This window comes from Equus przewalskii, chromosome 19 (genome assembly GCF_037783145.1).
Source record: "Equus przewalskii isolate Varuska chromosome 19, EquPr2, whole genome shotgun sequence".
In the NCBI taxonomy this organism is placed as follows: domain Eukaryota; kingdom Metazoa; phylum Chordata; class Mammalia; order Perissodactyla; family Equidae; genus Equus; species Equus przewalskii.
In genome coordinates this window covers 11,027,110-11,051,380 of record NC_091849.1, presented here as the reverse complement: position 1 = coordinate 11,051,380, position 24,271 = coordinate 11,027,110, and the positions used below count along the sequence as shown (strand labels likewise).

General features: G+C 43.1%; 2 protein-coding genes and 1 long non-coding RNA gene across 3 annotated transcripts in view; 1 reads left to right on the top strand and 2 right to left on the bottom strand.

Annotated features, from left to right (window-relative positions):
* SYCP2L (synaptonemal complex protein 2 like) overlaps positions 1 to 9,594 on the bottom strand; it is a 97,766-nt gene extending 88,172 nt beyond the window's left edge. Inside the window, 6 exon segments of the mRNA XM_070585106.1 lie at positions 3,031 to 3,055; positions 3,476 to 3,580; positions 6,690 to 6,809; positions 6,895 to 7,032; positions 8,197 to 8,265; positions 9,586 to 9,594. Of these exon segments, the coding sequence (XP_070441207.1) occupies positions 3,031 to 3,055; positions 3,476 to 3,580; positions 6,690 to 6,809; positions 6,895 to 7,032; positions 8,197 to 8,265; positions 9,586 to 9,594 (466 nt within the window).
* A 1,376-nt stretch (positions 9,595 to 10,970) lies between these two features.
* On the bottom strand, positions 10,971 to 23,721 carry LOC139077246 (uncharacterized). Its single transcript, XR_011529597.1, has 2 exons — positions 23,628 to 23,721; positions 10,971 to 12,914 (listed from the first exon to the last, which is right to left on the bottom strand). It is a non-coding gene; the product is annotated as an uncharacterized lncRNA (long non-coding RNA).
* Positions 12,492 to 19,466, top strand: GCM2 (glial cells missing transcription factor 2). Its single transcript, XM_070584053.1, has 5 exons — positions 12,492 to 12,581; positions 16,562 to 16,814; positions 16,941 to 17,053; positions 17,462 to 17,587; positions 18,531 to 19,466. The coding sequence occupies exons 1-5, from the start codon at positions 12,492 to 12,494 to the stop codon at positions 19,464 to 19,466; spliced, it is 1,518 nt and encodes a 505-aa protein (XP_070440154.1).
* Positions 23,722 to 24,271: the final 550 nt, after the last annotated feature.

The window sequence follows — 24,271 nt, the reverse complement described above, 5'->3', positions numbered from 1 at the left end:
CATAAAGATGCAATGGATGCATAATAGATAAACTCTTTCTATTCTGTTCTCTTTGTAAGATTAACTATAATGGACTTTTTGGTGCATTGCATTCATGCTTTTCCCGCTTCTCTGTTATGTAGCAGTCATGCTATTGGGTGGGGCTGGCTAGCTCCAGGGGTGGACCCTGATTGGCTTAAAACACGCAGGGGGCATCCCATTCATCTTTCCATAATGATTGGTTCATTTAGGGGAGGCATCCAATCAGAGCAAAGCTAGGGCTTTTGTATGATCATTGTGGAAAGCGAACATTTCACCCCGAGATGTGAACCAGGAAGCACAAAGCTCTGTTGCTGCCGCCATCTTGGAATCATCAAGGGAGACCAACTTGCGAGTGAAGACAAGTCTGAGGAAGGCAGCACTGAAAGAATTAGAGAGCACGGAGCATGGTTGTGACCAAAGAGCTCCTGAAACTTTCTGTCCCTGGACTTTTTAGTTTGTTGAGCCAATAAGTCATCTTTATCATTTTAGCCTGTTTGAAGTAGATATTCTGTTACATATGCCAAAAACACTTTAACTCAGTGGTTTTCAACTAGAGATGATTTTTGCCCCTGCCCCCCTATTCCCCACTCCCTACCCCAGGGAGCAGTTAGCAATGTCTGGAGATGTTTCTGGTTGTCACAACTGGGGAAGTGGGAGGGACTATATTGGCGTATAGTAACCAGAAGCTACGAGTGCTGCTAGACATCCCATAGTGTACAGCACAGCCCCCTAAAACAAAGACTTATCCGTCAATAATGCCATAGTTGAACAACCCTGCTCTAACTGACAAAATTATCAAAGAAAAAAATTTCCTGAGTTGAATTAAGGTTTGATTTCAAAATAGCGCTTCAAAAACCACATAAAGCAAACGCGTGTGCACATGCTCACGACACTTAATATTAGAAGGCAATGAAACAGAGTAAAGTGAGAGTTACATTGTATAAAAGCCACAAAGACATTCTTAAATGATAAAAAGCTCTGACCATGACCCAGCCTCATACTCTAATAACGCTCTTGAAAATAGATTATAGCAGATGGAGATGAAGCAGAATAAAGGACGCAAGAATGAGGACATTGTGGTATAAACAGGTTGGTAGTGAGCCCTAAATAAATGTTGTAAATAAGACTGCAACACAAGCCAAACAGCAAATCTATTTACAAAGATACATAACAGGGCCCTAAAATTTACCCAGATTAAAGAAGTCTGGGTAGAAGATAGAGGAGGAATAAAAACATGCCATATTCCTTGTCCTATATAAAGAAGAAATAGGTGCTGCCATTTTCATGTTGATCATTAAATTAAGAGTAACTAGCAGTAGAATAAAACTAGGACATGAGCCATTCAAATCACTACAAAGGAGGAAATTGTGAAAGAAAATCAAATCCACCCAGCAAAGCACAAAGCAAAAGAATCCTACAAATGGAAAACACATACAGTAAGATGGCAAATCTTGGCCTAAAAAGGAGGAATAATTCTATCAGTGGCAGGAGGATGTGGGAAGGAGGTCAGAGAAAACATCCTTGCACTTGAGAGAGAGAGGTTAAACTTCAGCTCTGTAGAGCCTGGGCTTATCAACACCCGTGCAAAACGACTGTCAGAGGCCACATGTGAAAACTTGACACTTGCAAAGAGGCCAGTGCCCCCGAGGTGGTCAGAGTGGGCTCCAAGCATAAGTCGTCATTGCTATGAGCTAAATTCTGCCCCCCGCCCCCCAGATAAATATGTTGACGCCCTAACCTCCCTGTGATGGTACTTGAAATGGGCTCCTTTGGGGAGGTAAGCAGGGTTAGATAAGGTCATGAGGGAGGGGTCTTCATGATGAGATTAGTGCCTTTATAGGACAAGACCCTAGAGAGCTGGCTCCCTCTCCGTCATGTGAGGACACCGGGAGAAGGGAGCCATCTGCAAGTCAGAGAGCTCTCACCAGAACCCCAGGTGCTGGCACCCTGGTCTCAGACTTCCAGCCTCCAGGACTGTGAGGAAGTAAATTTCCGTTGTTTAAGCCGCCCAGCCCATGGTATTTTGTGATGGCAGCCCGAGCCAATAGAGTCATCTGGAGCAGCGTTTCCTCCACGCCGAGCAATGGAGTTATTACAAGGATTATGCGAATCTGTACATGCACCAAACAACAACTGTGGACTGATTAGATCTCTCCCATATGTAATTTTTTTCAAATACGCAGTGTATATATACAGTTGTAACTAATAAAAGACAAGCTTATTTTTAAATGTTACAAAATTCAAAGTAATTTTTACTACTAACCGATTTTAGATACAGTAGCCATCACTTAGGAAGTTCATAAAAAATTGACTTGAAAGTATTTGGATCTGCTGGCTTAGATTATGGGGACCTTTTTCACAAATCAGCTAAGCACCAGGCATTCTTAAGCTTCCAGTACTGAATTTCCTCAGTTACAAGATACCATCCATTGTAGAATGTAGTGTTACTTTAATAACAGCTTTTCAAAAGAAAAATTAAAAGATGGACAATAGAGGACATACTCACTTTAAGATGGCCCCAATTACAGAAATGTTCAAATATTGTAAGTGAATCTTTGAACTTACGGTTTCATAATTCAAAATGTTGAATTACCTTTAACTTGAGCTAAACTGAACAAAATCATCGCTCTAACCTCCTAATTTTCTAAAATTTTACCCTTTACACTCTTAAAAAACAGAGATAGGCATCTGAATCAGCTCCAAGTTAAATCAGTAGTAGCTAAACTTTTGCTGGTTTGGAATGACAAAAGTGGCTCCATTTCTGGATGGAGCCAAGTAGCCAAATGGTGACAGTACCAGCTAAACAAAAATGCCCCTCAGGCACACCGGGACACACTTTACAACAAAGTTCATCTCAGCATCACAATGTGACTATCATAAGATGGTCGATAAATCCAAATGTAATATTTAAACCCACTTCACTTCTATATATCATTTAGATAAATATTCTTTTCTCCATACCTATTAATGAAATGTAAATAGCCAATTAGTAGTAAATAATGCACTTACCTTTACTACTCCTCGTGGAAATAATCTAATAAACAGAAAGAAAAAGGAAAGCTTGTATTATCTTTAAAAAACACTATAAACTATAACATCAATGCATTAATGATGATAGTTCTCTAACAGGCAGGCTTTGACTTTAAATACAGTAGAAAAACATTTTTAGAGAAATCCTATTTGACCTGCAATCACTTTATTAAAATCAGCATATCACCCTCAATCATGTGAATGATATATTTGTATGTATGAAAATAAATCACTTCATTTTTCTATAACATTGATTACGTATATTAACGTTTGCTTCTATTTCACATAATATACTAATAATAAAATATGAGAGTCTTTTAGTAAAACCCACATCTGAGAAAAACACAAGTTTTATAAATAACTCAAAGATTCCTGCAAATTACCAATGGTATCCGCTCCGTGGAGCGTCCACCCCCATCCTTACCAACGCCGTGTCAAAGAAGTCTTCTGTAACATTAACCAGGGATGTGTCGGAGGCTAGATCTGCCATGGTCAGAAATCCTGTTGTTCTTTCAAACCAGGAAACCATGTAGACAAGAGAAGAAACGCTAATGGATACCAGTACGACTGAATAACTACAGCCTATTTGATAAAATTTGTCAGGCTAATTCTTTCACTAGAGCAGAATAATTTTAAAGACCTTTTTTGTTCCATAACATTTCAATTAAGCCTGGCCATCTAGAACACCCCAGGATGGAATGACACTGTTACAGAGTTGCAATAAGTAAGTTCTCAGATACCAGCAAGAATTGGAGAGTTGGCCAGGATCAATGCCAGAAAGCCATATAAGGCGGTTAGTGAGCGAGGCTTAAGAGATAAATGAGCCTCCCCAACGCAGGAGGTCTCGTCCTGCGGGAAGCTGTAGAAAACGGGCTATCAAAGGAGATGCAGAGTTTGGAAAGTGCTCCACAAGTCTGCGCAGTACCGTAAATACACCTCAGGCCTGGCTACCTTTCTTTTGCCAAAAGCTTCTAGCTAACTGGAGACTTTTTTTGCATAGGAACATATATCCAAGTTCACATTAAGTTGCTAGGGTTGTTATGATTTAGAATAAACTTTTATAAACCCTCGTAGAATGTATTTATTCAATAAAGTGAAGGCCACCTTTGGACCACTTTTGCTGACACTGGTTACTCTTACAAAAAGAAAAAATCCTTCATGCATAGTTAGAAATCATCAGTTGAACACAAAATTAGTAAGATGAGTGTGTGATGAACAACTCGGACAGAAGTGAGGCCTTGGAAACTTCGTCCACTTTAGAGCTAAGAACCCAAGGCACCAGCTCAAGACCATGGACAAACCAATGAGATCTCGCCCTTGGCTGCACATTAGGAAAACCTGGGGAGTTCTGAACCGCCCCGATGCCTGGGACTCATCGCAGAGCCAGGAAATCAGAATCTCTGATGGGAACCCTGGTAGGGCTTGTTAAAGCTGATTCTAATGTACGACAAGGCTTGAGAGCTATGTTACAATAACATTTCTTTTATCTCAAATCAGACAAATATTTGCATTAGACTGAATCACGCGCCTCCTGAAGCAAACTTTTCTCCAACAGCCCGAGGGAAGAAACGTCCCTCTATACAGCAGAACTCACTGCGAAGGAAGTATTTTCTCCCTGCCTACGTTCATGCTCAATTCTATGCTTTTAGATGCATTTTTGTCCCCATTCCATTTATCCCCCCAAATCCTATCCCCCTCCCAGCCCACCAAAATATATTGGTTGAGTGTAAATATAGACAAGTGGGGGAAATGCCACATTATGTGATCAAGATGTGGAGTAGGAAGTCACTCTCTGAACCCATTTATGTGCAAGGATCATACATGGTCTGCCCTCACAGCTGTGTCATTACCAGAAGCCAGATGAAATATTTATAGATGCAATAGCTACTATTCATTAAGCATATGGTATAGGACAAGCTGCTTAATCCCACAGGACTAAATATATTCCTTCCTATAGGAAAACGTTATTTTATTGAACTGACTTCCCAGCACACTGTGTTGAGTCTGCAAACACAATTGGCTTTAAAAGCATGGAGTCTAGTATCCCATTCACTTTGATAATATCTATCTGTTCTCCTTGGCCAAAACCTACATGAAATAATACTACACGCTTTAGAATGTGTCTAAATGATGGTTATAAGTGTTTTGTCATCAACTAGAATTCCAATGGAATATGGAAATTTGATCTGACACTTTAAACCTTGAGAGGGTATTCTTAAATCTAAAGAGGAAATTCAGCTTGGGGGAGACCCCAATTCATCCCCCTCAAAAATAAGCTTAAGGTGCCCCTGGGACATCCTGCCCCATTTCTTTTGCAGTTTTATCTGTTCTCTGCATGAATAAGTATATCAGGGAGTTAGGTGAGGCTAAATGCCAAATGAAATATATACAGTTTGCATAAGGACAGTCCTTAGACCTCCCATGCAAACACTTTTAAAGTCCCTGAGAGGGACTTCATAAATAACTGACAGCTTCCCTCATTTTTGTCCCTGTTTCCAACTTAGGACCAACTAGAGAAAGCCAAATATGCACCCCTAGCCAATTAGATAAGATACCCCACTTCTAGCTGGCCCACCTACAGCTGCCCCCAGGCCAGCAGCCTCCCTGCCCGAAGCCTTCCCCGTTTCCACTCCTCTGCCTGCCTTTGAGTCTCTGCCAAAACTCAAGTGATGGTAGCTGGCTCCTTTGCTATAGCAAGTGCTGAATAAATAGCCTTTGCCTGTTAAAAAGATAAAATAGGAGCCGGCCCGGTAGCGCAGCGGTTAAGTGCGCACATTCCGCTTCAGCGGCCCCGGGTTCGCTGGTTCAGATCCCAGGTGCAGACACAGCACAGCTTGGCACACCATGCTGTGGTAGGCAGAGACGCATCTCCTTGACCCAACCTGGTCTTAATAAACTTCAGGTATTGGGGGGTAAATCAAAGATTTTATTACCAGCCAGATCACCCTTCTGCCCCTCTACCTCCCCCGATCTGCTCACCAATAAGTAAATCGTCTCAGGGCTGCAAAAATCTCATCATGAAAAGAGGAGAATGGAGGCAAGAGATTTTGCAAACTCTGCTTTGCTTCCAGATGCCATTTATAAAGGCACTCATGATGTTACCTTCTGGTTAATTAAAAAGCAGAAGAGAACTTCATACCTGGGGTATGACTTAGAATAAGCAAAAAATGTTTTTCCTGTTTGTTTTTTCAGATTTGACTGGGATTTAGAAACTTGGAAAAGTGAGCTGTAGCAAGGGGAAGTATTTGATAATTTATCTAGATCCAAACTTGTTAATAAAGTCTATTAAAATAGTTATAGAGCCGTTGTTGGGGGAGGGGAGTGTGGCATAGTCTACTCCCCTCTCATCCTATATTTCCAAGTCAAATTCACTAAAATAATAAAAACACGTTGTTACTGCATTGGCTCGTCACGTGGAGAAGCGGGCTGGATCTCACTCGCTCCTGTACACTCCCAGAGTGCCCTGCCCAGCACGGACATCAGGAAACACGTGGAACTTAATTTTTGATTGGACATAGGCAACAAGCATTGGAGCCAATTTCTTTTCAAATTTGATTTCAAAGGAACAGAATGTCAGATTTAATTAGCCAGTTCCTTAAGTTACTCAAAGCGACACAAAATCAAAACCTGACACTTATCTTTGGGATCAGTCTCTGTTGGACTAGCAGAGGCTCATCTTCTCTGAGGCCATCTATGAGGAAGCGCTGAATACATTTCAGCAACAGTGAAACATTCCGAAACTCATTTTTATCCAGTTCCTAGGTATTAGACCATACTAAGTTAAAAGGCTTACAAATAATTACACATTGCTATCCTGGTCACAAAGCAAAACCATTTACTTGCCTTGCTTATTGATCTGTCAAGACGGTTAAACAGAAGATGATTATATTTTTGAGGAATGTGGTGCTCTCTCTGTTGAAAATACTCTTCTATTTTTTGAAATCCTTTATCATGGAAAGCATCAGTAATAAGCGATTGAAGCTGGAAAGTTGATAGTTCGCAAATTACTTTTTTCCCCAAGCGCATTTATTTCATAACAACATTTCTAACTATCATTATCAATAATAATTTGGTGTGGAAATAATAGATGGTAAATACAGAATAGAGAGTTATATCTTGAAGTAAATAATCACGGAGCCAATTGAGCTGGTTGGCTTAAGAGAGTAGTTTGCAAAACGTGGTTCCTGGACCACGAGCAGCATAGGCATCACCTGGGGGCTTGTTAGGACTCAAACTCTGGTGGGTGGGGCCCTTCAGGTGATTCTGATGCTAAAGTTCAAGAACCTCTGACTTCAGGAAAACTACACTGGAATTACAGATATCTGTGGGTAAAGAGACTATCCTCAGTAATGTTAGAATTTCTAATACACTAGAAAATTCTAAGCCTATTATCACTCATTAAGTGACATACATGATCATCATAGATGGAAGAAAATGCATTCACCACTAATAATTACGGATAGAAGTTAATACGCAAATTGCCATGAGTTTGCATTCTCATGCAATTTAATGACTGAAATTGATCTTTTCTGCCTGAACATTAGGCAAGACATACTTCTAAGTATGTACACTTGAATAACAGACATTTCCCTAAATATCTATATGATAAGAGATACGATTTTTTGGTTTAAAAATATCCAGTCCAATCCTACAGGCTAAATTACAATATACAATATTATTTTAATAGAGGCATTTGCCTGTATACAGCCCAAAGTTCCACTTAGTACTGACTTAAGTGGGGAGACAGCATTTGAAATTACTCCATTTAAACAGAGCATTTTCCTCGTCGAGTCACCACACAGTGAGCCTATTTGTGCCAAGTGTGGTAAGTGTTCTGCAGACCACCTCCTTTAACCCTGGCCACCACCCTGAGAGGTTAGCGTCTTTATCTGGAGATGATCCCGGCAAGGTGGCTGGGAAAGGGTAAGAACTGGCGTAAGATCACTCACAATCTGAGTCACACTCAGATGCTCTTGACTCAGAAGCTCACGCTGCTGCCTGGCTTCTCTAGACTCAGAATAAATCCAAACCCTCTGCCTTGGTCTGCAGTGGAGGAACAATTGTCCTGATCACCCGGGGAACTCACAACTTGAAACAGTACACACACACACACACACACACACACAGAATAAACTCCGTCTTTACGTAGAAAGCATCCACGGCCATTCCACTCCCATCGTCTTCCTTAGCAGACTGCAAAGGACCTTCCTTTTCCTGTGCACAGTGAAAAGATGTTTTTTAAAAAATTTTTATTTCAAAGAAATCTATTTCAAGTTTTAGAAATAAAGGTTCATATTGTTTTCCTGAACAAATAGTTTTTGTTTGCTCATGGCATGGATTACAGGTCTAAGAAGGTACTACTTTGAAAAAAACCAAAATTTTATCCAACCTTCTTTAGCGCTGTGACAAATTATCAGAAGCAGCAAAGATCATTGTAACAAACACACAAAATAGACAATTTTAAACTGCATAGTGATGACTATAAAATGGAAAGGAAGCTTTTAACTAATGAACCGTTTTCAGAATGAAAGCTTGTAAAATAAAGTTTTAAAAAATGTCCTTCAAGCCCAGTCATGATTTTAAGCTTTATATTTCTGACGTATACGAATTTTAAATGTGACGCCAGGACTGACACTGAAACTTCAAGGATCAACAACCACCAGAAGATAATTTGCAAAAAAATTAGTGGATTGTTACACATTTTCTTCAAAAGTGACCCCTAAGTATACCATTCTGGTTTTCACAACACATTATGCTATGTTAACAGCCTCTCATCTGCTCACTTCACCCCAACAATTTAATTGAAAAGTATAATACACAAAAAATATTCTTAAAAAATTTCTTCTAAAGCGTTTAAAAAAAAAAATCTAGCTTGGACTAACAGTTCCACGTCTACAAGTACTTGACCAAAATCCTTGACTGTCAGCATATTTTACAGTATTATCATTATTTATAGATACGAAAAAATATGGTGAATTCAAAGACCCCAATTCAGACTTATTTTTTTTCACCAGAAGCGTATTCAGTTAAACGAATGCTGAAAAGCAGCAGCACTGGCGGTGCCAATCCGATACTCCCCGACCCCGGGGCCGCGGGCGTCTTAAGGTTCATCCCTCGCCGCGCGGTCAGCAGATGTCCCAGCGCTCAGGACCGTAGCTCTGGGCCCAGGTGGGTTAACGTCAACGCACTTTGTAGAAGCAAGGGGGGAAACAGTCCGCGCAACTTGAAAAGAACTTTCTCGTTGCCTTCTAGCATTAACGCTCCAGTGTTCCCTTCCTGAGCGCTTTATTAGCAAGGACCAGAGGTTTCTATCCTGCCTTGTTACGTCGCTGAAAGCTGCCAATAAACTCCAAGCAAACCTAAGGAGGTTGAAGCACCCATAAGGGCCTCCGAAGGGCTGTTCCCTCGGCTGCCGGGGGGACTGTAGCCGCGTCCAGCCTCTAGTGGTACACGCGAGAATGAGCGCCCACGGACAGTGCCCCACTAGAACGGTGGCAGGGAGGCCACCCTGCCCACCCTCCGGGGGTCACTCACCGCCTGCATGCCGAGGCTCCCGGCCGGATGCCGTGCACCCGCGCCCAGGGCGCGCCACGCACTGCGCCGCGCTCAGCCTCCTGCAGTTGGGCCGCCGAGGCCCGGGCGGGCTGGGATGCACCGCGCCGAGGGCCCGGGCAGCCCGCGGCTCCGGGATTCCGATCTTCGCCGGGAACTCTAATTGATGAACCCGCCCCTAAAATCGACTAGAATACTGTGTGTGAGACGCAAGGTTCACTTGCAAGTAACTAGCAATCGTGGTCTGGAAACCCGGGCGCACGCCCACACACCTTAAGAGAAAGCGTTTACCAGAAGGGTGTGAGCAACTTCGTTTATATCTTCTTTAGATGCGAAATTGGAAACTGACAGGCGTCCCCTTTGCGGAAGTTGGCAGTTTTCTCTCCACCTTTAACAGCTTGTCCAGCTGTTTTGGATCCATCGATATTGGTATAAACTGAATCTGAACTTCCCCCGTAGAAACCAGATTGGTACCTGAAATTGTGACTTTTATTCCTGATATCACCAAAGAAGGTTTTTTTTTTTAATACCTTGATATACTTCGTCAAAACAAAACAAAACAAAACAAAAAGCAAAGAAATATCATCCAGTTTGCTTGTTTTTTGGCCACTTCCTTTAACCGGACAAGAACGTGTACTAAAGGACGGTCTTGGGCCGCCCGATATGTTGTCACTGTTGTGTGAACACTGTGGCAAAAATAATTTTGACTGGAGTTTTCATAACCAACCAACAAACAAAACGACCCCTCAAATCCAAACATAACTTGTGTAAAAATCAACTTGTATTATAATTAGATGTGACGGACATTTCGTGTCATGTCGTTTACAGAAGTTATTTGTTTGCATCGAAGCAAAATATAATCTACCCAGAATCTCTGCTGGTCCGCACAGGACTGTGCGCCAGTACCTCCAAAATGATCCTTATTTCAAAGTTCCTCGTAACCATTTCCTGGCAAATATGATGCAAATATACCTACGTAAATGTATCTAATCTAAACCTAGTCAATTCAAAGCCTTCTTCCGTTGCTTTTGAATTAAGGGGCTTTTACATAAGAATAGTAGTCAAGAAGAGCCAGCTGTGAATACTGAGTGTTGTGAATCAGCGCAAACGTTAGTGCAGCGGTCAATCGAAGGATAATGACAATAATCAAAATACAGTTTAAATACATTTTATTTTAGAATATAAGAATATAAAATAAATAGTATGATAAAATATAATAAAATTAAAGTTTTCTTACTATTAGATAACTTTATAATCAATTATTTTCAGACATTTGGGGGAAAATATGTCTTTCCAAACTAGATGGTTGTTAATGCATTCAAATTTTCAGGAGAAGTTAAAGCTATAATAAACAACAAACCCGCTGATTTATTTTTATTTTGTTGCGTTTCCACTTTAATTAGCTTCTTTCACTCATGTGTCTTACCCAGACATAAATTCAGGAGGACTTGGGATACATATCCTAATTCTTCTCAAACTAAATACGGTGGAGATTCTACATATTTCTTCAGACACCAGAATCCATTTAGAAAAACGTATATGATTAATTTGGCTTTAACATTAAAAAACCGTACTTATGTATATTGTTGAATGGTAAGCAATGTCTAGGAACATCCCAAAATTACGGAGACAAGATATATTCTAACAAGATTTACAATAAGACCAGAAATTAATTTCTATGCATTCTCAGAGGTGATTTTAAATTATTTTTGAAGTTATATTAAAACATTTCAAAATATACATTATCTTAAACTATCGCAATTAACGAAATATCGATTTGTAAAAACGAAAATAGAGCGTCATAATTTTAACGTTTGGAAATCAAAAGCAACTGAATGACAGGAGTTGCCAGGCCCTCGGGCAGTGGGTGAATCCTCTGAGAGTCTGGGGATGAAACCGGTAGGGGAAGGGTGGACGCGTCTCTCCATTTCCTCCCAGACCTTGGTGGCAACCATGTGAAAGGGACTTTAATCGGAAACCCTGAGCCGCAAATCTCATTTCCTGCCTCCCTCTTCCCCTCCCCCTTGCTCATCTCCCCCATTTCTCCGAGTTCACTTTCCCAGACTCTCTTCCCACTGGGCAGCTCTCTCCGCAGCCCCCGGGAGCATGCGTGCGCCTTTGGCATCTCCTTGGACGTCACTCCCGTCCCCTACCCCACAAAAAACAAAAAAGAACGAGCACAGACTCCCGGACACGCACGACAGCTACAGCAGGAGCCCGGGAGTAGAGGCCCCGAGCGGGCTGGCCCCGAGCTAGGTGGCGTGGGCGCAGGTACTCAGAGTGGCGCCCGCGGCGGCCCAGGATCCTAGGGAAGGTCCCGCTCTGTGCGGGAATTGAGTGTTAGCTCTCAGGGCGCTCTGCAGGAAGGCCCCGGTCTCAAAAGCCTCCTAATCCGAAACTGCATGGCGCCATAAAAAGAATAACAATTTTTTTTCAACTAGAATGAGACATTCCAACTTCCCCAACCCCACCTTCGCCCCCTTCACATCTTGTCTTCAGTTTCCCGTCACCCCAAGGGCTCAGATCAAGCTTCCCCTCCGTTCCTAGTTCTTTCGGAGAGGCGGTGACCGGCCTAGCTGATGGCAGGAGCGTGGGAGCCGGCGCGGGAGCGAGGGAAGGCGGGGCGGGTACGTGTGTCTTTATAAAAGTGCGGGTGCTGCGCTGCGAGGTGACCTGTCAGCACCGCGCCCGGGAAGCGGGGCTCCGCCGGGGTCCTCACCCTTGCCCGCCGCTTATGGATTTCTAAATAAGTTCTCCTTCTGTCTCTCTCGCTCTCTCTCCACTTTCTTTATAAAGAGGGGGGAAAATCACCTTGCGCACCTCTAGGTTTGTTTTTTTTCTTCTGTCTTTCAGGATTCTTGGCGGAGAGCCCGAGCGAGGTGGCGCAGATGCCGGCGGAAGCGGGGCGCAGGGCGGACTGTGTGTGCTCCTACGGGATGAAGCTCAGTTGGGACATCAACGACCCGCAGATGCCTCAGGTGCGTGAAACCGGTGTGCGCGCGCGTGGCGCTGTCCACCCAAAGAAGCGGGATGGCATTCAAGCCCTTGCAGAGACTGTGGACAGACCTCCTCCCCCCTATCTCTGAGAGCCCTCAAATGTAAAGGGACTCTACAAATGGCAGGGTTGGCTTAGAGATTTGTCTTCTCCCAGCTCTTTCCTTGCACTGGTCTGAAAACAGCCAACAGCTGCAGGAACTGTCAATCAGGCTCCGGGTTCCCAGTCGTCAGGCGGGAGCAGGACGCCTCGTCCCTCACTCTCCTTTAACCAAGGTCGAAATCCGGTGATTCTCTCCTTCTCCATTCGTTGAAACCTGTGAGAAAGGTAGAGGGAGAATTTCTGAATGTAGATACCTCTGCTTCTCACGCAGCGAAGCTGTGAGATAGGACTGTAAATCACGGTCACCTGAATCTTAAACAAATAGCACAACTTGGGCAGTTTATTCAAACGCCCGCAGCTGCCCAGATGAAGTCGGCTCCTGGGAAGCTCCATAGTCCTGCTAACCAGAACTTACGCGCCCAGAGAGGCTCTGGAATCTGGATTTTGGATGTAACTTCTGAACTTACTTCTCTAGTGACAAGGAAATTGATGTGCTTTGAGGATGAATTTGTGTTTTGGTTTTTTTGGTGAGGAAGATTGGTCCTGAGCTAACATCTGTTGCCAATCTTCCTCTTTTTGCTGAGGAAGATTGTCGCTGAGCTAACATCTGTGCCAATCTTCCTCTATTTTATGTGTGGGATGCCACCACACTGTGGCTTGATGAGTGGTGTGTAGGTCCGTGCCTAGGATCAAACCACAAACCCCAGGCGGCTGAAGCAGAGCACAGGAACTTAACCACTAAGGCACCAGGCCAGCCCCTGTTTGGTTTTGTTCTAATGGAACAAAGCGGTTTGGTGCCAAGTCCAGGGAATGAATTGGGCCGTTATGTTTGGTCATACTGGTTTGGGGCCAAAAACTGAGGCACGTCGTTAAAGTCCTGGGTATAGGTGGTGGCAGAGTGGGAGTGGCCTCCCAACCTTTGCAAAGGTGGGCTTCTGGTATCATTGTGGCGGGGGAATGAGACCTGGCATTTATTCAGCATCTACCATGTGCCATATAGATGCCAGACAGATAGCAGCAGTTCACTAGCAAGGTTGTGTGGCCGCTCGAGGAGACCATTTTTTATTTTTTTTTTATTTTATTTTTTTATTTATTTATTTTTTTTTTGAGATTTTATTTTTTCCTTTTTCTCCCCAAAGCCCCCCCGGTACATAGTTGTGTATTCTTCGTTGTGGGTTCTTCTAGTTGTGGCATGTGGGACGCCGCCTCAGCGTGGTCTGATGAGCAGTGCCATGTCCGCGCCCAGGATTCGAACCAACGAAACACTGGGCCGCCTGCAGCGGAACGCGTGAACTTAACCACTCGGCCACGGGGCCAGCCCCGAGGAGACCATTTTTTAAATGGATGTTTTTATAGTAAGTTTCTTTTGTTTAAGGTCTGCCTACTTTAGAGTCACACTGTATCATTTTTGTGAAAGTGGACCACAGTACAGCAAGGACAACTCCTCACTGAATTCTGTCCGCATAAATTGTCGCAGGAAAAAACCTAAATCTTGCATTTTAGAAAAGAGACACATCTAAATAATGGAAAGATGGCTCCTTTCAAGCATTTTCTAGACTTGCTAAGCAAACGTGAATTATTTTTCCTTTGGGAGACTGGTTCTGAAGCAGGGAGCATGTGACATCTCAAGAGGCAGGGGCACTGGGATACAGAAGGAGAAGCCGGGGGAACATGGGCTCCTCGTCCTCTCTGGCTTGACTGTCGGAGAGAAGCTGAGCTGGCTGTTTGACCTTGAGCCAGTTCCTGGACGTGCCTTCGTCTCAGGCTGCCCACCTGTCATCGAGTGGGGGAACTAGATAACAATCTTAAACTCTCAGCCAGTTCTACTGTCGTGTTCAGTGTGGGCATGCTCATTTGAGTGTGTGTGTGTCTGTGCTCGCATGTGCCAACACATGAGAGCAAGTGAAGCCTGCTCCTGGAGTCCTCCATGCTTGATTTGATTTAAAAATACCGTCTCTGTGGCTTCATTTTTAGTGTCACTCCTTTAGTAGTTGATATGTGACATGGGGGCCTAGTCTGTACCTTTACAGGGGAGCATGAAAGGAATACTGTCTTCTGGAAAACTCTCTATTTGTTACTAAAGTTCTTAAATTGAACTGTTCACTTTAAAAACAAAGATATTTGCATTTGGTGTAAACTTAGAGTTGATAGTACATTATTGTATATTTCATTTGTGACTTACCTTGTCAATGTATTAGTTTGTCCATTATAATATTTCAAGAAAAGACGAGTAATGCCTATTAGTAGTAATAATGATTTTAACAATATTCCTATGGTTTTGGAAACAAAATTGCCCATTTACCTATTACTGTTAGAATGTACAGTACTAATGATGTACACAGGTCTGAATTGTCCAACTGAGAATATTTTTATATTGAATTTTCCTAGGGTGGTGGGAGGGGGAGAAAGTGCAAATGGCTTATTATTGTGAAAATACTCTTCTGAGCCTCTCTTCCCATAAAGCCATTGGGGCCTGCCACCCCAGAGCCTCTGTCTATATCATAGTCACTGTAGAAGGTTATCTAACTTCCACTTCCTTGTCTAGTAAATAAGAGTAAGGATGCCCATCATGCAAGGATGTTGTGAGGATGACAGACACTGCATAATGTGGCTTTGTGGGCCCCACTGTCTCTGTCCCCAGTACTCAATTCTGTATTGTAGTGTGAAAACAGCCCTGGACAATACATAGACAAAAGCATGTGGCCATGCCCCAATACAACTTAATATATGGATACTGAAATTTGAATTTTATATAATTTTCAGGTGTCACAAAATATAATTCTTTTGATTTTTTTCCCCAACCATTAAAAAATACGAAAAATCCTTCTTAGCTTAGGGGCTGTACTAAAACAAGTGGCAGGCTGGATCTGGCCCACAGTTCCTAGTTGCTCAAGGCCTGCCCTAGAGAGTACCGGGTAAAGAGTACGCGCTCGCTAGAGGGTAATTTTATATTAAATTTACGTACAAGAAAGACATTGCAGTATAAATAGCGCATAATGTGGACACAGACCTCCAGATGTGAGTAGTAAAGCAGTGCTCACTATTTTAGATGGAAGTCGTCCTTTCAGCCACGTGGCTCCTTGCTGGGGAGAATGACAATCCACGTTGCTCTGAGGTGAGGTCTGGTGCCCAGCAGTCTGCACTCAATGCTCCGTTGACCTTGATGGGCAGGCCCTGCGTTGCGATGCCCTTGTAAACTTGGAAAGCTAAGATGGGAGGAGTGAGGGCAGCTGTTCTTGCCTCTGATATTGCTCTGGGTATCACTGCTGATGTGACCAACAGGTTTGGGATAGAGCCAAGAGCATTTGAAGAAAAAGCACTGAATTGATGAAAAGATCTTTCCAGCCTCAGTCGCATCTTGGGGATAGAGGTTTCCCATCACTTTTTGCCCTGGCACTTGGCTACTTAATTTGAAAATGTTTTCAACGTTTAAACATGGTGGTAAGGAGAACAGGCCTGGAGTCAAACTGCTAGGGCTCAAATCCTATAGCCAGGTCTTACCAGCTGTGTGACCTTGGGCAATTCCATAAACCTCTCTGGCCTCCATTTTCTATTTGGTAAAATGGGATGAGGATAGTACTTATTGTCTGTGTGAGTTATGAAGTATAGGTGAATTGATACGTAGACAGCATTTAGAAGATAAGCATCATAAATACATCAATTATTAGCCAGTTATCAGAAAGGCTGTACACTGACAGGATGAGGGTCACTTTGTGACAACGTAGGTTCTGAGTTTTACAACATTTCTGCATCTAAAAAGAACCGATTTTTGTTCTAACGTGTTTGGGGAAAATTAAAAGCGTGCTGTGTTGGATTTGTGCTTGATAACCTTGACCAACCATCCTTTTGTGCACTTTCCAGGAGCCAGCCCACTTTGACCACTTCTGCGAGTGGCCGGATGGCTACGTGCGCTTCATCTATCGCAGCGACGAGAAGAAGGCGCAGCGCCACCTGAGTGGATGGGCCATGCGCAACACCAACAACCACAACGGCCACATCCTCAAGAAGTCGTGCCTGGGCGTGGTGGTGTGTGCGCGGGCCTGCATGCTGCCCGACGGCTCCCGCCTGCAGCTGCGGCCGGCCATCTGCGACAAGGCGCGGCTGAAGCAGCAGAGTGAGCGCGCGCGTGGGTGTGGGCGCCTGGTGGGTGGCCTTGCAGCCATGAGTTCCCTATTCCCAGTGAATTTCCCCTTTCTGGGGTCGGGGTTGTTATTAATATTTCTCCCCTCTGGCTTTGCAGAGAAAGCATGCCCCAACTGTCATTCTGCTTTGGAACTGATTCCCTGTCGAGGGCACAGCGGGTACCCTGTGACCAACTTCTGGCGGCTTGAGGGCAACGCCATATTTTTCCAAGTAGGTGGGAGGACACCACAGTTTGTAATGATATTTTCATCCCTCGTAGGGACCAAACCACCTGCCACGTGCCTTAGGAACTCTGGACCAAACCAAATACAGCGCTGTTGGCCAGAAATAGGTGCGGGGGCTCCCAGGGCCTTCCCAGGCTCCTAGGAATTAGCTTACCTACCATGTGCTTTAAGGGCGGGAGAGGGAACCCAGTTACAGTGAGTGTTGTTTTCATATGGTGAGAGGACTGTCAGGTAATCTTTTAAGATGTCTATTATCGATGATATATTTTTATTTCAAGAATTTTTTCCCATGTCATTTTCCCAAAAGACTTGGGAAAGGCATAATCAGTTTTGCCCAACATTGCCAGCTGCCTTCAGAGGAACACATATGTGATTCATTTCCTTGTTAATACAGGCTAAGGGAGTTCACGATCACCCAAGACCAGAGAGTAAATCAGAGACGGAAGCTAGAAGAAGTGCCCTCAAGAGACAAATGGCCTCTTTTTACCAACCTCAGAAAAAGAGAATTCGAGAACTGGAGGTAATGGGGAGCTGACATTACACTGTGGTCTGTGTTCATTTTCATCACAAAATACACTGATAATTGTGTGAAATGTGAATGTCATCCACTAATTAGAAATGCTTGATTTTATGTGAAAATTATATATCTCTAACAAATGTCATTGAATCAACATTTTGGATAAGTTTTCTAATCTCTTCTTAAAAAAAAGCAAACTGTCTCTACAGTCAATGATATAGAGAGGATGTGGGCTGACATCCTAATACAAAGGCAATTATCCAATGGTCATAAAGAAAGAAATACGTGTGTAGCAACGGTGAGTTAAGGGTGCATCCGGAGAGGGTCCTTTACACTATTTACACAGAACAGAAAATATTTCTTTGGGCAACTTGATCCAGTTTGGCTTTCCAACCAAAGTATGCCAAGCAGGCAGAGTGTTAGTCTGCGAATAAGAGAAATTCACATTGTTTGAGCACTCTCTATATGTCAGGCGCATGGGGTCTGAGTTTCACACTTGAAATGGTCACAAAAGCCTTAAGAGGAGGTTACTACCATTGAGACCCATTTTGAAATGGGAATCTGAGGCTCAGAGAGGTTAAGTAACTTGTTCAATTCATGAGGGATAGTCAGGATTTGAACCCAAGCCTGTGTCAGGCTCCTGAGTCTCTGCTATTATGAACATACTACTGGAGGGAAAAGGACCATCTGCCACTCAGACACACCCTTCCTGGCCAGTGTGAGCCCTCCTCATTTGGCAGCATGGAATTTGTGCCTAAGCAAGTTCAAGCTATGCAATGCGCATACCACATGCCCAAATCATGTACCTGAGCAGCATGGTGCCCATAACACAGAACCCACCAATGGGGAGCTTGTTTTTGTTTGGTTGGTTGGCTACTGTTACAGGTGAGGGGGCCCATGCAACTTTCATTTTTATTTACAAATAAAAATTTGCCTCATTTTTTAGGCAGGAGTGAATCCAAACAACAGTGGACATTTCAACAGCATACCTCCCCTGGAAAATCCAGAAGAGTTTGATATGATTACTGACACTGGTTTCCCTGCTCCAGGGCAGCCTGGCTTTTCCTTTCCAAACTCTGATGCTTACAAAGCCACTTGTGACCTCACCACCTTTCAAGGAGACATAATGCCACCCTTACAGAAACATCCAAAGCCAAGAATCTATTTGCCTAGGCCACCCTGCAGCTATGAATTGGCAGGCCCTGGTTCCACAAATTCAAGCCCATATGCCACCCTTTATAAAGATTCCAGCAGTATCCCTACTGACACAGACTGGGTTCACCTGAATGCATTACATTATAATGTCAACTCATACAGCAACTTCGAGAGGAGCTTTGATTTCACCAGTAAACAACATGGCTGGAAACCAGCTCTTGGAAAACCTGGCCTTGGAGAGAGGACTGACCATGGACAGTTCCCGGCCGTGGCCGCTCGCCCTTGTTATAACCCGGAGCTCCCCTGCAGGTACCTCACGTCTCCCCCACCAGGTGCTCCAGCCCTGCAGACCGTGATCACCACCACCACCAAAGTGTCCTACCAGGCCTACCAGCCCCCTGCTCTGAAATACTGTGACAGCGTGCGGGAAGTTAGCCTTTCGAGCTGTAACTATGCTTCTGAAAACCCCGCAATGTCCATCTACCCAGAAGCCCTGGACCTTCCAGCTGCAGTCACCAGGGCAACCTCTCCAGCAGGGCCAGTGCCTTTGAAAATTCCAGGAGATTGCAGGGCCATCAGACCCACTTTGGCTTTTCCTCAAGAGTCAGCTCCCTCCAGGACAGACGGAGCAGAGACTTGGGAAGCGTGTCCGTCTGGACTGGGGTCCACAATCAGTTATTCAGATGCGGGTAGTCCATTCTTTAGCTATGACAATGACGACTTTTGAACAACAGTCCTGGGTGCAACGTAATATTGATGTCCATGCAGGCAGTGAAACATGAATTGGCAGCTGTCTCTTGATGAGTTGGGAGATTTATCTCGTATGCACAGAAATACTCATATAACAAATAGTAAAAATGAGGAAATTATGGCTTGGAAATTTTTCGATAGTATAAGGAAATTTCGCACAGCATTTTAACGGACACTGCAGCACATAGAATTAGGTCTGGAATGTGACTGTCCCAAATGAACAAATAAATAAACTGGAGACCATGAAGGCTCATGAGCTAAGTCCATTTAGCTTGTCAGCTCGAGAAGAAGTCAAGAATCCTGGTTCTCATTCTAACCTTTTCCCACTAGACCATATTAGAGAGTTTCACAGATTTTTATTTGGCTCTTAGAAATTATGAAAATAGCTTCAGGAAGAAATCTTTACATTCTTATCTCCTGAGTCATTTCATAAGATTTTAATTTAGGATTTACAACTTGTTAAAATAGCTTCAGGAAGTAATTTTGATCATTTTATATCCAAAGCATATCATCTACAGCTTTTTAAAAAATCTACAATATTGCAATAATAAAATACAATTGTTTTTAAGAGAATTTTGTTTTCCAGTATCAGCTGAATACCTTTTCTTAACATTGGTGAATGTTTTCCTAACAGAGACAGCCTTAGGATGATGATATGTATATAATGGATTATTATTGTACTAAAATATATTTTTTCTGATTAAATTTCAAAATTAGAATTGAAATGTTTTATTCAAATATAGCTTTACTGTTCCTTTGTCACTCCTCATAAAGGTAATTGATAATGTTGATCAATTGAATGCAATAAAGACATTTTACAGTAATGTAGCTGATGCTGGAGTTATTTCAAAACAGAAATAGGAAAAAAATGCTGTTCTTATTATGACCTGGGAAACAGCTGTGATAATAGATTAAAACATGTTAGTTTATTTAACAGTTTTGTATTTTATTTTAGGACTATTTGCTATACTAATAAGAGAAAGCCTCTTCAAAATATTGCATGCGCACAGACACATACACTTTGCACAGCTCCCGATACTAAGTGAAAATATTCAGTTTTCAAATAAAAATAAACTACACGAATTTGAGAATGAAAGGGGAGAAGTATTATCCTCAAATTTGCATAGAATACCCAATTTGCAGTAAGTCAGAGGCCACTTTGAATCACACAGTGTTCTGTATCACTCACCGGATTCACAGAGCCCTAATACACTGATGTAATAAATACATGAAGGACTGGCCACAAGATTAAATAAATATGAGTACATTCCTATGATTCCCTTGCCAGCTTTTTCTCAAGGGAAAGGATGCCTTGTACTCTTATGGACTACTTGTTTTTTAGACTTCCACTGCCAAAGCGCACAGCTTCTAATAATATCCAACATTACATAGCAATTACCTGGGCCAAAAGCTGTTCTAGGTCAGGAACACCTGTTAATGTATGCAACCCTTGTGGCAGTGCTCTGAACTACTGAGAGAGAGGAAAGGCCACGGGAGGGGGCAGAGCTGGACTGGAGTTCAGGTCATCGCCAGGGTCTGTGCTCTTCACCACCACGTCACATTGGCTTTGATTGTATTCAGTTATCAATGAAATTCCCTTTGTACTTAACAAGTGTTGTACTTGGCATGGAGTAGCAAGGAGTTTTATTACTTGTAAGTATTTATATCTCACCATGGGATCTAAGGGATCCTTGCAGGACAGGTGGGAAGGGCAGGGATAGGAGTGAACAGACTCCCATAAAAACATTTTATGTTCATAGTCACAGATTTATTTTAATGTGTAAGAGGGGAAGATAAAAATAACATCAAACCTGTGATTTCACGTTGTTTTTGCCTAGACAAAGCAAAATAGGTTTTTGTTTTATTGTTTTAAAGCAAGACAATTTAAGGAAAACTATTAAGCAAATAATAGTACAGATGTTGCAAGGAAATGCCACAAATCATCAAAATGGTTGAGGACCACGGAATAATGAGACACACTGCCCTAGAGCAAGGGGCCAGGGCGCTGATGCGAAGTGGCTCAGCTGGAAAGGGTAAATGGTGATGACAGCAAGACTGCATAAAGCAGAAGATGAGGGGGAAAACCGGCTCAGCCGTGACTTGGGGCATCCACAGATCGAACCACAGTACTGAGGAATCTAGACAGAGGGCGGCACTCAGGAGCCCGGCTGTGGGAGTCGATCCCAGGAGAGGTGGGTGAAGTGTTGGCCAGGGCTCCCAGCTAGCCCCTCCTCTAAGGAGCCAGGTTGTAGGGTGGGGTGGCTATGTAGCACAGATCAGTTCTTGCAAATTGGGCCAACTGAGGAAGGCAAGTGAGGCTTAGACTCTGCATCACCTCTAGGGCCTCTGAAAAACTGATCTATTAGGGAGCAAAAGAGTTTTGTGGAAAGTGAGTGAAAGTGGGAAACTTACAAGGGCTTAGCACTCATATTTATTGTATGAAATATTAATTATGACTACTAGTTATTAATAACTATTTATTACTAATTTAAAGCTTTCAAATGTGGGAAGTGTGAGAGCTGCCAAAGCTTCTGACATACTTTGTTCTGATCAGCTCGTGAACTGAAGAGTCCAAGCCTGCAGCTGGACCCACGACTACATCAGATGCTAAGAGCAGAGGAGAAAGCAAAGGAGATGAGGCCAGGCTGATAGCTGACACCTTTGATCAAGACATATGTCCCCAGTTAGACTTACCCAGTGCCGAGGGGCACTAAACAGAAACCCAACTTACTGGCCTCTAACCCTTCCTTCGTCTTCCTGGACAGTGATGGCCTTGGAGGACACTTGATAGACTCACCTGGAAGAATCTCACCTCTGACAGTTTCAATGGAACATTTGTCAGAAAGGCTAATGGGCTTCTTTTCACAATTTAAGGGTCTTATTGAACACTATTAACTAATGATCTGCGAGACATTGCCCTAAGAAAACCGTTGCGAATAGAATTCACAACTGACAATAATTTGAAAAATGGTCTCTCACTGCCTCCATCCTTCTACAGTTCACAACCTCCCTCTACACATTAGAATCACTTGGGGAGCTTTAGAAATCCTAGGATCCTAGGATCAAGGATGCACCTCCGACCAATTATATCAGAGCCTCTAGGGGTGAGACCCAGCCATCAGTAAATGTTAAGGCTTCCCAGGTGATTCCGATCTTTGGGATAAGTAGTCCCAGAAAGCCGAGAGCAATGTGGTCTCGTGGAGGCTTGAAAGAGAGACAGTATTCTTAGTGTAATTAATCTCTATTATCTCTAACCTTCTCCTGGATGCCGTTGTTCTGTTCATTTAATGAAAAAGGGAAGGAGTTGGCAGGAGCCAAGTCATCTACTTGTTGCTACTTAAAGTACAAATTAAAAATTGGGTTTTGAAAGCAACAAAATTAGATACAATACCCTGCCTACAAGTCAAATCATGAGCTCTTTCATTCATTCAACAAATATTTACTGAGCTCCACTATGGATTAATGATGTGCTGGTATTGGATATACAGAGGTGAGTTAAATAGAAGTCTCTGCCCTTGTGGAGCTAACAGGCTGGTGGGCTACACAGACAATAAAGAGGTCAGCAGACACTGTGATTAGAGACGGGAAAAGCCGTAAAGGGGAAAACAGGTGCTGAGATAGGGAATAAGGAAATAGAAGTGAACCTGTTCGGATAAAGTGGTTATGGAAGAGCTCCCTGTAGTACAGAGTTAAGAACTGAAGGATGAGAAAAGGTTAGCCAGGTGGAACAGCCAGGGAAGAGATTGCAGATGGAGGAACAGCAAGTGCAAAGGCTCTGCATGCGGTCCCAGAAGGGCTAGTGCATAGTGCAAGAGGAAACACGGTGTAAATGGGTTGGAATGGGAAGCAGAGTCTAGAGTCTTGAAGTCCAAGACAAGGCATTAGATTTTATTCCAGGAGCAGTTTCAAATCACTGAAGAATTGTAAACAGAAAAGTGATATGGTCCAACTCATGTTTTGAGAAGATCATTTTGAAACAATGTAGATAATGGCTTGAAGCTGCTTCAAGAAGCCCGGAGATGACTGCAAGCCATCCAGGTAAGAAATGATGATGGTTTGAATTAAACAGTAGCAGGGGAGATAGAAGGAAGTGGACAGATTCAAAATGCAATTTGGAGGTAGAGTCAGTAGAACTTACCTTTGGATGTGGGATAGTAAGGAAGAGCGAAAATCCAGAACAACTCAGTTTCTAGCTTCAACAAATCGAGTGGCTGGTGGAGCCATTCTCTGAAATAGTGGCAGCCAAAAAGAACAGTTATGATCAATTAATGCTTGCGAGTCATCCAAGTTAATCAGATGGCTATAACCCTAGAACTCTGTGGAGAGATCTGAGCTATAGATAAAAACCAAGAAATCCTAAGCAAGCCAAGAATAGCTCACCTGGTAAGGTAGCCTGGAGTTGTGCTATCCAATGTGGTAGCCACTGTCCATATGTGGCAGTATAAATTAATTAAACATAATTAAATATTCAGTTCCTCAGTCACACTAGCCACGTTTCCTCATTAGCTACGTGTAACTAATGACTGCCGTGTTTGATTAGTGCATATATAGAACATTTCCATCCTCGCAGAAATTTCTATTGATCAGTGTTGGCGTAGAGGGAGAAGAAAGAGGAACCTGGTATGGAGCCATGAGGAATTTCCAAATGGAATTAGAGGAGCAGGGTCTGACAGAGGAGTTCAGAATTAGCTGTGAGATAGGTAGAAAACCAGGATGGGGGGGAGGGGTCACAGAAGCCAAAACTCTGTCAAGAGGCGGAGGGAGGCCAACATCACCGAATGA